Here is a 14,826-nt window from a genome sequence, read left to right as displayed (position 1 = left end):
ACTAAATTATCTTTTTATGCAGTGCAAACGGCTAACAGTAACTGTTATAACACAACACAAAACATTAACAAATAATAATTCTAGGTTAGGATATTTCCCATGATAAACATCAACATCGTAGAAAAGGTTAAATTTCCCGCCGCGAATATTTTTAAATCTGAATTTGACACATTCTGTCAAAAATCCGCGAATTCGCCCTAGTCAGAATGAACCTTTAGACTTAAATTTTATATATTTTTTGTTAAAAGGTGAAAAAAGACTTTGCTTTAAACAATTAACAATTATATTTTAGGAACTGATAAAAAACGTGAATAAAAACATATTTTTTTTATATGTGATGTTAGGAAAATGTAATACAGATCCCCTAGAAGCGAAAATTTGGCCAATATAGACAAATGAGTGTAGCATATTATCACAATGGTGTGTGTCAAAAAACAAACAGTCGATTTTTCATGTTTAGCCATGTTGCGTCTCACAGCTTATGAGATATATGCTCTCTTCTTGTTATGCCAAATATAAGCCTAAGGCAAGAATTTTGAGTTTCTGTATTCTATATGAGTCATAATAATGAAGAATGGGCCCATGAATGGTATCACAGAAGTTTATTGGCGATATTACAAGTGAATCGCATTTTTTTTATTGTTGACACTTAAAACATTGATTTAATTGATTAGAGATTTTAAAGCAAAATATTCAGTCTTTAATTTGACCGTAATACGTTCTTTAAATGTTAATTTATGATCCATTACCAGACCAAGATTCTTGGCACTGTTTTTAAAAATAATTTCATCGTTATTAAGTTGAATTTTTAAATTACTCTGTGACTATCGCTACAGAAAAGAATAGCTGTTGATTTAGTCGAGTTAGTTCTTAAATGTAGCTTTTGAATTTCCGCCAGTAAGTTGTTAAGATCAGTATTAATATTTTTGATTGGCATGAGCAACATCGGTGTGTTTAAACTAGAGATGAAACGGATATCCGGTATCCGGTCTACATTTACTATCCGGCCGGATGCCGGATATTGGCTCAGTATCCGGCCGGATACCGGATATTTAAACAGTAACGTAAATAATAAAAAATAGTCGAACTATACTTCCAATAGATTTTATTAAAGATAACAAAGTCATAGAAACCATCTGAAAAACTAAATTATTCGTATTAAACAGTAAAAACTAAAAAAATAAAATTGTAGCTATTAAAATGTTTTAAGTATACTAGACTAGAACAACTCAACCACATATTAAAAAAACCGCAAAGGGATTCTTAAAATTTACACCTAAAAATATTTTAAAAGTAAAAATACATATACCTAATAGTCAAAATTAAGAAGTGGTAAATTATGGTGAATGAAAACCAAATTTTCAGCGTTTGCCGGCAACAGGCGATTTCGCTTGTTTTCGTAAACCAAACCTGCTTCGGAAAACAGCCTCTCACTGAAAACACTGCTGCAAGGAGCTGAAAGGTATACTTTGGCAAATTTCATCAAATTGCGATACTCTTGTAAATTAGCCGACCACCAAGCGTACGGATCCCGGTTGTGATCAATTCGAACTGTCTTCAAGTAATCGTCAATCTCTCTTGCAATTGGATTTTTCGCTTGATTTTGACTTTGATGACTTTGACTGTTATTTTCATGTGCTATTTCATTGAAACAATCCCAAAAGGTGTCGTGGGAATCGCGCGTCACATTGGAATCAGTTTCATTTCTGCTTTTTTATAGTTTGTTTTGAATCTGGGGTCCAAGAAAGTTGCAATAAGATAATTCGGATATGTAGATAATGAGCTAAAACGAGAATTCAATTCTGATTTTAAGGCAGCTCTCATATGAGGTAAATCAGCTGTTCGTTGCGCAGTCTCATCCTTGCATAGGTATTTTTTCAATGCTGCTAGATGCGGTATTAGTTCGGATATGCAGGAGAGACCAGCACTTGTGATTTTAGTTATCTCTTCGAATGGCTTCAAAAGTTTTACACATTGTTCCATCAGACACCACTCATGAGTCGTTAAATTAGTCAGTGTGTCGTAATCGGCAACATAAAGGGATATAGCACGTTTTTGTTTTAACAAGCGTTCTGACATGTAAAACGTGGAATTCCACCTCGTGCTGATATCCTGCACTAATTGATGTTCGGGTAAACTCAACTCCTTTTGAATTGCCAACAGTTTTTCTTGAGCTAACCCCGAATGATTAAAATGTGTAACGAGACGTCTGCCTTTGCTTATCATTTCGATTACTTCGGGCTGTATCTTTAATGACTCAGTAACAACCCTCTGAAGCGAATGAATGAAACATCTGGCAGAACTATACTCTGCCATGCGAACACCTTTCACCATGTTTGCACCGCTGTCATGAACATGTACATGTATTTGGTTTTGGTGAATATCCCATCGAGCTGCAATAGCATTGAGTTTATTTGCTATGTTTTCCCCTTTGTGGGCTCCGGAGAATGGTTTCATAGCAAGAACTCCGTGTTGAAGTTGGAATTCCGGAGACACCCAATGGGTTGTGAAACTCAGAAAGCTAGAGTTATTGTGCGCACACGTCCATATATCAGAAGTGACAGAAATTGCGACAGCATTTGAAATGCTTCCTTTGATTTTTTCAATAATTCTGTTGTAGATATCTGGAATAATTTTTTGGGTTATATATGTGCGACTTGGTAATTCATAGCGAGGTAAAGCATGTTGAAGAAGTCTTTTAAATCCAACTCTTTCTACGATACCTAGCGGCTCATTATCTAGTGCAATCATTTCTGCAATTAAATAATGATATTTTTTTGCCTTTAAATCATTAACATTCCAAACTTGTTTTCTCTCAACGCATTCTGATAAAGTTAGCTGCTTTTCTGTCGTTCTCAAAAACGAACTTGTACTAGAGGCACCAGACTTCTCAAGCATGGTAGTTTCTTCTTTGCCTTTAGCTTTGTTAAGCAAAGCAAACTTCTCGGGATGTTTTGATTTTACGTGGTTAGTCATGGCGGAAGTACCTAGAATATAGGTAATTTCTAAATTTACCCGAAAATAACCAAACACACACACTTACCAGCCTTTTTTCCTTCTCCGCCCCGAGATATTTGAAGCTGACACAGCAAACAGTCAGCCAACCTATTGTTGTCCTTATTTATCTCAAAATATTGCCATATTGGCGACCTTTTTGTGTTCGACGACATATTTAGAACTTCTAAACAATAAAACTATCTGAACTCTATCTACGCAGGAACTAAACCGATTTTGAAACGTCACCAACAACACGCGCCCGGTCAAACTACGCAGAAACTAAACTAATATAGAACTGACGCCACGACATGCCCCCGGTCGATATAATCGAATTTTAAACGAAAGACGTCGAATAAACCTGATTTCGATGGCAGGATATCCGGCCGCCGGATATTCGGCCCTCCGGCCTCGCTGCCCGCCGAATATTCTGTATCCGGTATGCGGCCAAACAACTATCCGTTTCATCTCTAGTTTAAACGAAAAATTAATTTGAGTGTCATCAGCGTAGTTATGGTGTTTACAATATTTTATTATTTTTGTAATCTGTGATGTATGTATAAAGTGTATAGGTAGAGCAATGGGCCAAAAATACTACCTTGGGGAACGCCAATGACCACATCCAAGGCTTTCGAAAATTTGCCATTTATTGTTACCCCTTGTGGAATTAAAAAAAAATCTCGTTAAAAAAAAAGTCAAATCAATCAATTCAAAAGTTCTTTTTCTTAAAATTAAGTCCTTGGACTTTGTAGGCTTCAGTTTATGACCAAAATAATCATTATATGGAAATGTATTCTTAATGCCAGACAAGTAATTTTCAAAATAACTCTTTGTCTGGTAACATACCCAAGAAAGACTCTTGCATTATACGCATGCATTAAACCGTCTAAAAACATAACTCATCGAATAAACTTACCTAAAGTAGTGATAACGCTAGCCATATCGTCGTCCATCCTCCTGTTACGGTTGCTCGGGAACCCGTAAGGTTCCACGTCGTCTGAACCGGGACTTTGTAGGGACTCGGCCTCCGCTTCACTCGGGATATTGTAACTGTGCGGGGGGAGGTAGGAGTTGGGGTGACGTAGGTAACTTTCGGCTAAAACATTGATTAAAATTAGCTTAAGATGCCCTTCTAATTTTATAACGGACGAGACAAAAATTAGTGTGTTGTTAAGGCGTTCCCACCCGTTTTCCCAAATTGTGATTTTCTCAAACAATCAACTTCTTGAACGATCATTTTCCTAAATACTTTTTTCTCGAAACCGTTTAATCGAATGTTATTTCTACTAAATGATTATTTTTTTAAAAGTAGTGGTACTTCATCCAGTAATAAAATGTATTCACGGTTGGGTTAATTCATTCAGTACTTCCATTCAACGATTTTTATTTAAAGAAAAAAGCCTATGCAACTCCTCGAGTAATTTAAAAATTCGGGTGACATTCTTTTCTGGAATGTAATCTCCCGTGACATGTGTTTCAGGAAAAATTCTGTTCGAGATAACAGCGATTCGAGAATATCTACGATAGTTCGGCACCATTGAAATTCGAGAAAGTGATCGTTCGGGAAAATGACCGGGAGTCGCTGTTAAGGTGTTTTTTTTTTGTAAACGTAAATGTGCGAAGAGAGTCATGCAAAAAAAACCTTTAGGACATGTCGAGAGCTTGCAAAAGTCATAACGAAAGCAAATTGTGAAAAAAATAATTCGTTCTGCAAGTTCCCGATTTAAGTCTGGATTTATTAGGACAACGATAACGTATCTATAAACGCTTCTTCTACTCACTTTTTTTAACAATAATCAAAGGCACTGCGTTAGTTGTGAGGATGCACAAATACAAAAATTCCTTGTTAATTCTAAAATCGCCTTAATTCTAACTTAGGAGTTAAGAACACTTTTTTTTTTAATTTTCAGTCTAAGAACTAATATTTGGACGTAGTTATGCATAATTCGACCAAGCGTCAGATTGGATTTTCTTATGTTATGGTGCATCGTAAAATATACATAAAACTTCAAAACACACATTTTCAAATATAGCATCATAATATAGGGTGTGTTAGTATTGGTGTGGTAGTATAGGTGATTGACGACCAATGGTACGTTAGCCGTACAGTTAGTCAAAATGAAACTCGTACACCCCTTACATTTTATTTATTTGTTTACAAAAATATATTTTTTACTTACATAAAAAAAAATAATATATACATTTTATATGATGGCCTTTGAAAGACAAAATAAAAGTAAAAATATATTTTTCACAAAAACAAGTTTTAAGAAAAATGAGAAAATGAAATTTACATTCGATTTTACAACTCAAAATGAAACTCGTACACCATTAAAAATATACAGGAAAAAAAACATAAAAAATAGATTAATATTTTGTTGGTAGTCCTTTATTTTTTATAACATCTGCCAAACGATTGGGTATTGATCGCACCAATTTTTCACAATATTCGGGTGATATTTTAGACCATTCTTCTTGAATCACTACTTTTAATTGCTCTTTGTTTGAAATTTCATTGTTTCTTATAGCAACTTTCAAATCTGACCATAAGTTTTCAATGACATTAATATCTGGACTTTGCGGTGGAGTTTCAAGTACTTTTGGACAGTTATGGAGCAACCAATTCTTTACTTTCTGTGCCTTATGCTTTGGATCATTGTCCTGGTAGAATTTAATTTTTTTTTCAATTCGGAATTTTCGGGCGCTTGCCTTTAAATTCTTCTTAAGTATGTCCAAATACACGTTCTGATCCATTATACCCTCTATAAAATGTAGATTTCCAGGACCTGCAGCTGACATACACCCCCAGACCATGACTGAACCACCTCCGTGCTTTACTGTGGCTCGTAGATTTTGTTCTTTGAGAGATTCATTGGGCTTTCTCCACACCCGTTGTTGTCCATCTGATCCGAAAATACAAAATTTACTCTCATCTGTAAAAATTACGTCCTTCCAAAATAAAAAATCTTTGTCTCTGTGTTCTTCAGCAAAGCTTAACCTCTTGATTTTATTTACATTTTTCGAGGGCTTCTCCTTACTTTATTTGATATTCTATTTTCACTTTTATAACGATCCACAACTCCTTGCACGGTAGAGTGCGGCCTACAAACCATTTTGGAAATTTGTCGCAATGATTTTCCATCTTTCCAATGTTGTATAATTAATTTGCGTTCTACAACGCTTGTTTGTCCACGCTGACGCCCATATGGTAAAAGAAGGACAAAAAATTAATTAAACTCAATTAAAAATTACACAGGAGTGTTAAAAGTAACAGATGCTCTTAATACCAAGTGCTAACTATAAATAATATTAATGTTATTGTAAAGTAAATATGATGTACGGGTTTCATTTTGACCATTACATTTTCTTATGTCTTATGCTTTTTTATGCTCAGCATGCATTCTTTGCATATTTTTGCTCAACAACTTTAACATTTTATGCTGATTGCAGATATATATAGTTGGAAATATTTTGCACGTTATTTGTACAGAATGTAAAAGAAACCTTAGGTGTACGAGTTTCATTTTGACTGACTGTATATGGAAAACGAAACGTAACATGTTTCTAAAAATTTGGTAGCTATGGTAACAGGCAATGCTCTATCAGTCTAAAATATTTTCAGCTCTGCAGCGTTGCCGATTATATAGAAAAATGGCAACACCTTTGGTTTTTTAAATGGAACACCCTATATGTTTAGATATTTTGATTCTCTATTTCGTTTTGAGTATTATTTAGTTATACTACCTTATACCTTCTTCAGCTATTCTCTAGCTTCTTCTCTACCTTCTTCAGCGGTTCCTAAAAACCTCAAATTATAAGAGACCACCTTGATTAACTTTCCATAGTCTGATTTAATAAGCATTATATAGGGTAGTCAAAAATTAAATTAATATATTTCATTTTCTAAAATGGCGAAAGTCCATTTTTTTTAGTCCAAATAGAACATTCTAAATTTTATTTGATTTTCTACTGGACAGTTTCATTTTATATGACATTAGAAATAAATACTTATTGTCATGAAATTTTATAATTTTAAACATTTTGATTTCGTACATTACTTAAGTAAATTTATATTAAATTAAAGGTATTTTAACTGGGTATTAAAAAAAATAGGATCCTTTATGACTGTACAGGGTATTTCATAATTAGTGGGGCAATTTTGGAGGGGTTTTAGAGGGCTCATAAGCAAATTTGCACAATAAACCCCTATCTATAACATTTTAAGATAAAATCTTATTTTTCACGATATATTTGACATCCCTGTAGATATTTTCCTGAAATTTAGTAGGTAGTTTCTATGCATCTAGTATTTTTTTTTAATACATAATTTAAGGCGGGCTAGAACCTAGTAAACTCTTTAAAAAAAATGGTACGCCACTGTTTTTTCTTCAAATAAAAAATATTTTTTAAATCCTCATTTAATTTCAAGTAAATTTTGTCTTTTGGCTTTGTTTCATCCGACGTACCGTTTTCGTATAAAAAAATAAAATCCATTGTTCCAAATTTATTTCTCGCTAAAATTTAAATGATTAGCTTCATCCGTTTGATAATATTTACGGTATTTATTATAAGGAAAAGAATACTTGCTTTTAATGTGCAATTCGGTGCAAGAAAGTGAAACTTGCTTATTTTGACGCCTTCTACAATCCCTCCAAGTTTGTCCCACTTATGAAACACTGTAATTAATTAAAATGAGGTGTTTACATTGAACAGCTTGAGCATAAAAAATCATCTCCAAAAGAAATCCAATCCTCAGAATCATTAACGGAAGAAAAGTCAAAGAGAAGAATAATTACGGGTAGTAGAAGAATTAGAGACAAAGAAACAGTCTTCTTTTCCTCCATCTAGTTAAAGTCATTTAATTTGGTCTTTTTTTTCAGTTATTTGACGTTTTTTAAATTTAAATAAAAATGCCTTTTTTTACACCACAACTGCCAGGAAAATTTATTCAAAAATGTATTTTTTATTTAAATAAAAAAATTGGCGTGATCAATTGATCGTAGATGTATTTTTTAAGACTTCAAAAGCACTTTTTTCATTTAAACAAGAAAATTGACATCATCAATTACCTGGAATAAGAAAATGATAAGAAAAAATGAGTAATATTTCTAAAAATAAACAGACGAAATGAAATGATATCAACTATTTGGAAATTAAAAAAAAAAACTCTTTGAAACGTTTGAGTGTCTCGAGAAATCTACAGAAACCTTGGAGGTATATACCATTCCTTTCTTTAACTACCATATAATTCTTTAGTTAGTATTATTTAATTAACATGGAGTTGTAAAGGCCTTTTGACATAACAATTTTTAAAAGCCAGATCTACGGACACCAAATCAGATTTCAAACTGCATTATCAGCGAAAATATTGCAACTTTGAAAAAACTGCGGTATTTTCGCTGATGATGTAAAAAGTATAATTTAATCCTTGTACTTAACTTTGTCTATGTTTGGGTCACAGGACAGAGGTTAGCAAAGTTGGACGAAGGTACTCCTTAAATAAGTAACGAGCATTTTGAATTAGATTCTTCTTAATCTTGGTCATAAATACAGAAAGAACTAAATTCTTAACAGAGACAGGCAGCACATTGGAAAACTACATAGTAAGTGCTGCCATTATGGGATCTGTAAAGCCTGCGGTACCAAGGAGCCATTGGTATTGTGTGGGTTAATGGATTCTTCCCAACAAATAGGAGACTTTAGACATAAGGTAGGGTAAAAGTTCTCAATTTTCTGAAACGTAAATTGCCATACTTTGCATAGTTCATATAGAATATACATCTGTATTCTAAGGCAAATATTTTGAACATATGAGCACAGTGACCCTATCCAAATGAATGATGTGAAAGTATCCAAATCATGCAGCAATTTCTAAAGGAAGAAATTATCTTTTTGATTTTGTTCAGATTTAACTTTAAACGATTTGGTACCTTCAATTTCTTGATATTTTTAGGTAATAAATAGATTTTTCCATTTTTTCCAGACAATTTAAGGTGTTTGGTTATTCCAACTGCCTGGCATTTTTAAAATGCATTATTTTCTGTGTCATTCATTTATTTTGTTATTTTTTATTGATTGTTCTAGGCAGTTGGCGAGAAAACGTGCCTTCAAATGCCTGGAAAAAACAATAAATTAAAAAAAAATATTCTACAGGTATTGGCCAGCTATATTGCCTGATATAAGTCCATTACTCAAGTTTATTTGGAGCCATTAAAATCTATTGTTCACACTCCCCAACCTTACAGTTTGAAAAAGTTTTCTGGAAAAATTACTTAAACCAGCCCTGATAGTATACCAATTGGCCAATAACGTATAACATTTATTTAATTAAACAAAAATGTTTATTGATTCTCTTACAACAACAAGATAGATTTTCTAAACAAATTATATGTAGTTAGCGTATAATTTGTATACAATAAATGTATTTTTTTAAATATTCCAGGCAGTCGGGAATTTCAAGGATCACTAAACGACACAAATCATAAAATGTTGATAAGAGTCCGTTGTATCCGTTTATTTTTTTTTTGTAAGCGTTGATGTCAATATCAAACAAGGTATTTTGCTCAAATCAATCTTCTATTTGACTCTTCAGTAGAGTTTCAATGATTGTACCAAAAACTGGGACTTAGCGGCCATCTTTGATCCCTTTTTATGTATCGGTATTACTTTTGCAACTTTAAAGGCAATTGGGGAAAATGACTTTTGTGATACTGTACCGTGAGGCGGATTACTAGGTTCATTTATAAATTTACCGTTAATAAACAAATAAATATACATTTTATAAATTAAAAAATAAACATCAATCAATTTTGAAACGGCTTACGAAAATTTTAACACAAAATTATTATTTAGTTGAATTACCCATAACTACGTCCATGTTATTAAGAAAACAACCACTAAGGTGGCCTTAAGTTATAAAAAAAATAAATTGTTAGGAAAAAAGGGGGGCTCAAATGCTTCACAAAAATCGAAACAAATAAAACAACACTCAGATTTACATCGTACAACTTACACTAGACTTTTCTGATTAATTAAATGGCACTATAAAGATGTTTCGTGCCAAAGTACCGCTGAAAACACACATACCGGATAAATTTCTGTAAAATTTCTTAAATGTCCACTTCTGTCCCCACTAAAACTGTCCAATAATAACAAAGCACTTTTTACCTGTGGCAAATCGATAATCCTGCTCGCTACAATCCCCATTTAGGGAGTTCAGTTTGGATCCTTCTTCATTTTCCACCGTATATTCTGACTCGGGGTCGACCTACAAAAAGTGACTTTAATAATATGATTTATTTTAAATTTTTATTTCTTAAACAACAATAATTTTTTTAAATCTTAATTATTCATTCTATTTATTAGACTCTAAAATAAAGTACCCTATAGTTATTGAGGAAATAATTTTAAAGTTCACTATAAATCATGGTTTTAAACTGAATGAAATTTACGTTGAAAGATTAATGCAGGAATACAGTTTGTATCATGAAATAATAAGAAAAAGTTCAAAAAATCTTAGTCTACGCTGTGAAATACCAAATAAAGGACATTGAACAAAGTTATTTAATAATTTATAAATAAATATAGAATCAAACTGAATTCTTCTGTTATAAAGTTTTGTTAGATGTAATCTATCCAAAATTGTACTTTCACAAGTGTCAAAACTGACTCTGTAAAAGGCTTTGGAGAAATCAGTGTAGATTGAGCCTACTTGTTGCTTCCTCTACAAAGTCTCCAACAGATCCAATTTATCCAAGTTAGTAATCGTGGATCTTGCTTCTACAAACCACAATTTTTTTTACGTTGCCAATATAGTTGATTGTATATTAATTTATCGAATAACCTTTGTGTTGCTGATTGCTCAGATCTACCACGATAATTTTTCATAATATTTCCAACTTGTAGAAGCAAAGATAAACTAAACAGTAAAGTATAAAAGTTTAGTAACGGTAAATCAACAACGTTTTAGAGAGTAGTTTAGAATATTATCTGAAATTGTCGAAAAATGATGTCTTAGGTGACAAATCACTTCGTAATTTTAATATTATGAAAAGAAATATTTGCTTTTGGACATTAATCTGTCTGTTTTAGGCAATTGGCATGTGGTTGAATCCTATAAACTAGAAAAATGTACAGCAAACAGATCAGCTATGTTTCAGACATTATCTGCCATTTGGCTTTTGGTAGGTACATGCAACTTTTAGCATTGTTTGATTTTTTATCATTAATGCATCTCCAGAAAGGAGCTGGATTGTCCTCTAGGTTGTCACCAGCAATTTTTGTATAATTATAGACCGTGTGTATCGAGCGTTGCATAATTAATTTTTGAGGTTCTGCTTTTTATTTAGCTTTTAAGTGAACCAGTCTCACATATTGTCAACAGATATTTTTTATGACTAGTTGAAACCTAATGCCTGGATTTACGCACTCAAGACCTTAGTTGGCAAGGCCTCATATAATCAGCAGCGCATTGAATGATTTTATTTGCAATAATTGTTTTAAGTCAAGTTCACAATTTATTTTCCTTATTAAAAAAAAACCAACCTATAAAATTGTGAAAAATTAAGAAGAGCAATGGTTAAAAATATGAATAAAATTTGTTTCTATATACTCATACCAGATGTAGATTTTTATATGACTATTTTTATCAGGAGACCTATATGCACAACTGCCTCTGGCAGCCCACTATTTTGACAATTTCATGACTATTTGTAATATTTTAAAAATCGCTTTGACATTTAATTTTGCACACCTACCTTAGTAAATTTAACCAAACTATCCCAACATATTTTCGTACAGTGATAAAATAATTATTAATGCAACAAGTTCGTAAAATGACCAACAATGACAATTTCTATTATCCCCGTATACAGTATATAGTAACTAGTGAGCTAATTAAAATGGATGAATAACTCTTCTTTTAAAAATTCAGTTGATAACATCAACTTCAGCATAGTTGTCAAAACTTTCATTGTTTATAACTTGAGTACCTTTAGAAGTACCTAATTAATACTACAACGTAAAATCGACTCTTATAATGTAATAATTATTTACTAGTAATATAATCTTTTGCGCTATTTAGTAAACTCAACAAACTAAATCATTCGGGTCTTTATTACTTGTTTATGGCTATCGACCTTTTCTTGTGTTCCTATGCAATAGGAAATAAACTTTGGTTTTCATTGCAATAATAAAATTTGTTTGGAATAAATTGTCTAGATTTCTAAAGTCAAAATAATATTTGTCGTATTTTTAGTAAATTTTACTAGTACATAAAAGATCAAACGTGTGAACTGTATGATTCTTATGGTAAGACATTAGGAGGTCTATGGCTGGTGCCACTTTGACTTCAGGTATGTTTGTAAACATCAAATCCGGGGAAAATGATAAAAAATCCTTAGTACGAGTTAGTTACAGTTAGAAACTTCGTCAAAAAACTATTAAATATTCTATAATACATAATTTTTTTAACAATTTTTAATATTTTATTTAACTTGACAGCTCTGTACAAGTGCAATAACTCACCTCGTTTAGGGTGGCCACGCCCCCGACCCCGCCCACCCGTATACCGGGGGCGTGGCCGTGATGATGGTATTGGTGCGAGCGCGACTCGTTGCTCTCGTTACTATGGAAACTGCTCGAGTCGGGTATCTCCGAGCCGGGCACTTCGGTTATGTTCGGCAACGTTTGGGAGTGACGCGCCCAATCGGAACAGTCCCAATGGTAACCTGATAAAATTAACGATATTCTTAAGTAGAACATACTGATTCTAGTATAATATAGTTCCTATCTTTACTTTGGTTTGGTTAGATGCTAAAACTAATCTGAAGCTTTGCTTTTTGATAATGATTTTAAGCTATACGTGGAGATTGGGTCTGTGGAGGACTGCTCATCTCTGCAGAAAAACTTTGAGAATGGTGTAGTACAAATGTAGTCGTCCTCAATAACAAAAAATGTTCCACTATGTCTATAATCCTTAATCGTAGGATATTGTAGAATATTGTTACAATATTAATGGTATTTCGCTTCAGAAAATTACGATTGAAAGGAATTTGGTTGTTGTGATTGACTGCAATCTGACTTTTACGGAAATTATTGCCCAAAGAAGGGCTATGACCACTATTTAGTCTTACGGAAATTTCATAGATTAACATTGGAAAATCGGCGCATCAGAACTAGTCTTATATATCTTTTTCAAATTTTAACCAAATTGGCTTCCCTGAAATTCTTTTAATGCTGACGTTATTTGTTAATTATGAAAATAGCATACAAAGAAATATGATTCATTTAAGCCTCCCTAGAATCAATACTTATAAAAACTCACCTTAAAACTTACTAAAATAATCATTTTACTATTTATGCGTATGATTTGGATTTAGACCTTTTAGATTTAAATAAATTTAACAAAAATTATTGACGATAAACTTTATACTTTTCAGGTTCAGGTCAATACATTTTAAGTCATCCCTTAGCATAAGAAGATTTGTTCTTCTTATATTTTTTTTCTGTAGTGTTGCATTTGAATGTACATGTTTTCTTTTATAATATTTCTATAATTGGCCTTTGAACTGTTGATACGTAATAAATGAATAATGTGTAGAAACTGCAGCAGTAAGAATGCAATGGTAGCATACTAGCCATGTCTCTGACTAGACTAGGAGTGCCATAGAGAGAAACCTGAGTTGTATAGTATAATTCTCTGAAAAATTTAATTCAAATTATACGTTTGGTTGATGAGATTTCTTAGCAAATTTTCGTGGTTTTCATGAGCATAAGTCAAAGTCAAATATCGTTCATTTAAAAATCCATCTAAACCCACAAATAAAAATAAAATCGGAGAAAATCTTAAAAGCCAATATATTTTTTTATACAAAAAAGAAAGAAAGAAAACAAAAACTGGTTTATAATAATTACAACAAATAACCTTTATGAACGAAAGTTGAAAACACAATTACATTACTTCAAAGATTAAAAAAAAGACGGCCAATAAAGCCATATATATTAACAAACTTTTTAAAACACTTACCAGAATCGTAGGGTTTTAAGTCAATCATATTTTCTTAATTTTTGCTTTAAAATTGGGTTCTGAATTTAATCTTATTAATGAATACTATACAAGAATAAGTAGATATCCTCTCTGTTGCACTCAACCTGTGTGAAAAAAATTGAGACCTGCATCGGGTAGGAATATTGTTGTGTGGTTTATACACTAGAAATTGATCCTTGTTTTCAACTTATTTTTGAAATTCAGCAAGTGTGAGAAGCTGGCTGAATATAACAACATTCTCTGCATATATGTTTTCTGAAGAATCAACATGGTCTAACCTATAGATTTTCCTTGCTGTGTATACATGTAAAAATTCACCAAATGCTCAGTCCAGTCCAGGTTGTGATCGATATGGATGCCTAAGAATTTTATACTTTTTGCAAGCTGAACAATTTGATTATTAATTAAAATATGATCAAGAATCTCACTGTTTCCTTGAAGAGATGTCTTCAAGGACTTTTGATTGTCAGCAAAATTTACAAGGTTTGTATCTCACTGGGTAACTTATTTACACAAAAATAATAAGAATTGGTTCTATGGACATTGCCGTTGTGAAGAACCTCTTCCTCTGAAAAGTATTCCTTTGTGACGAAATTATTAGAGTATTGTTTATAGGATATTGGGTAAAAAAGAAAATTTATTTTTCGAATAATTCATATTGAAACCGATTTTCTTGTTGAAATAGAGACAATTTTATGGTCCCAGGGATGCCAAGTCTGATATTTGAACATTAAGATAGTATTCATGGCCGTTAATTAACAAAGGCTTAGGATATTCTTGTTATA

General features: G+C 32.4%; 2 protein-coding genes across 9 annotated transcripts in view; one reads left to right on the top strand and one right to left on the bottom strand.

Moving 5' to 3' along the window:
• Positions 1 to 14,826, bottom strand: part of LOC126734302 (fat-like cadherin-related tumor suppressor homolog) — a 450,385-nt gene that overhangs the window by 9,386 nt on the left and 426,173 nt on the right. For 7 of the 8 annotated variants that reach the window (XM_050437862.1, XM_050437863.1, XM_050437865.1 and 4 more), the window contains 3 exons: positions 12,520 to 12,722; positions 10,162 to 10,261; positions 3,911 to 4,090 (listed from right to left, as the gene is read on the bottom strand). In XM_050437862.1, coding sequence (XP_050293819.1) covers positions 3,911 to 4,090; positions 10,162 to 10,261; positions 12,520 to 12,722 — 483 coding nt within the window. Of the gene's footprint in view, positions 1 to 3,910; positions 4,091 to 10,006; positions 10,065 to 10,161; positions 10,262 to 12,519; positions 12,723 to 14,826 lie in introns of those variants that run through there. The other variant, XM_050437868.1, reaches the window with a different exon arrangement.
• LOC126734303 (FACT complex subunit Ssrp1) overlaps positions 1 to 14,826 on the top strand; it is a 97,232-nt gene that overhangs the window by 51,111 nt on the left and 31,295 nt on the right. The gene's annotated exons all lie outside the window — the stretch shown is intronic.

This window comes from Anthonomus grandis, chromosome 3 (assembly GCF_022605725.1).
Source record: "Anthonomus grandis grandis chromosome 3, icAntGran1.3, whole genome shotgun sequence".
NCBI lineage: Eukaryota > Metazoa > Arthropoda > Insecta > Coleoptera > Curculionidae > Anthonomus > Anthonomus grandis.
Note: the sequence above shows the minus strand (reverse complement) of the source record. Positions and strands in the feature narration are given on the sequence as shown.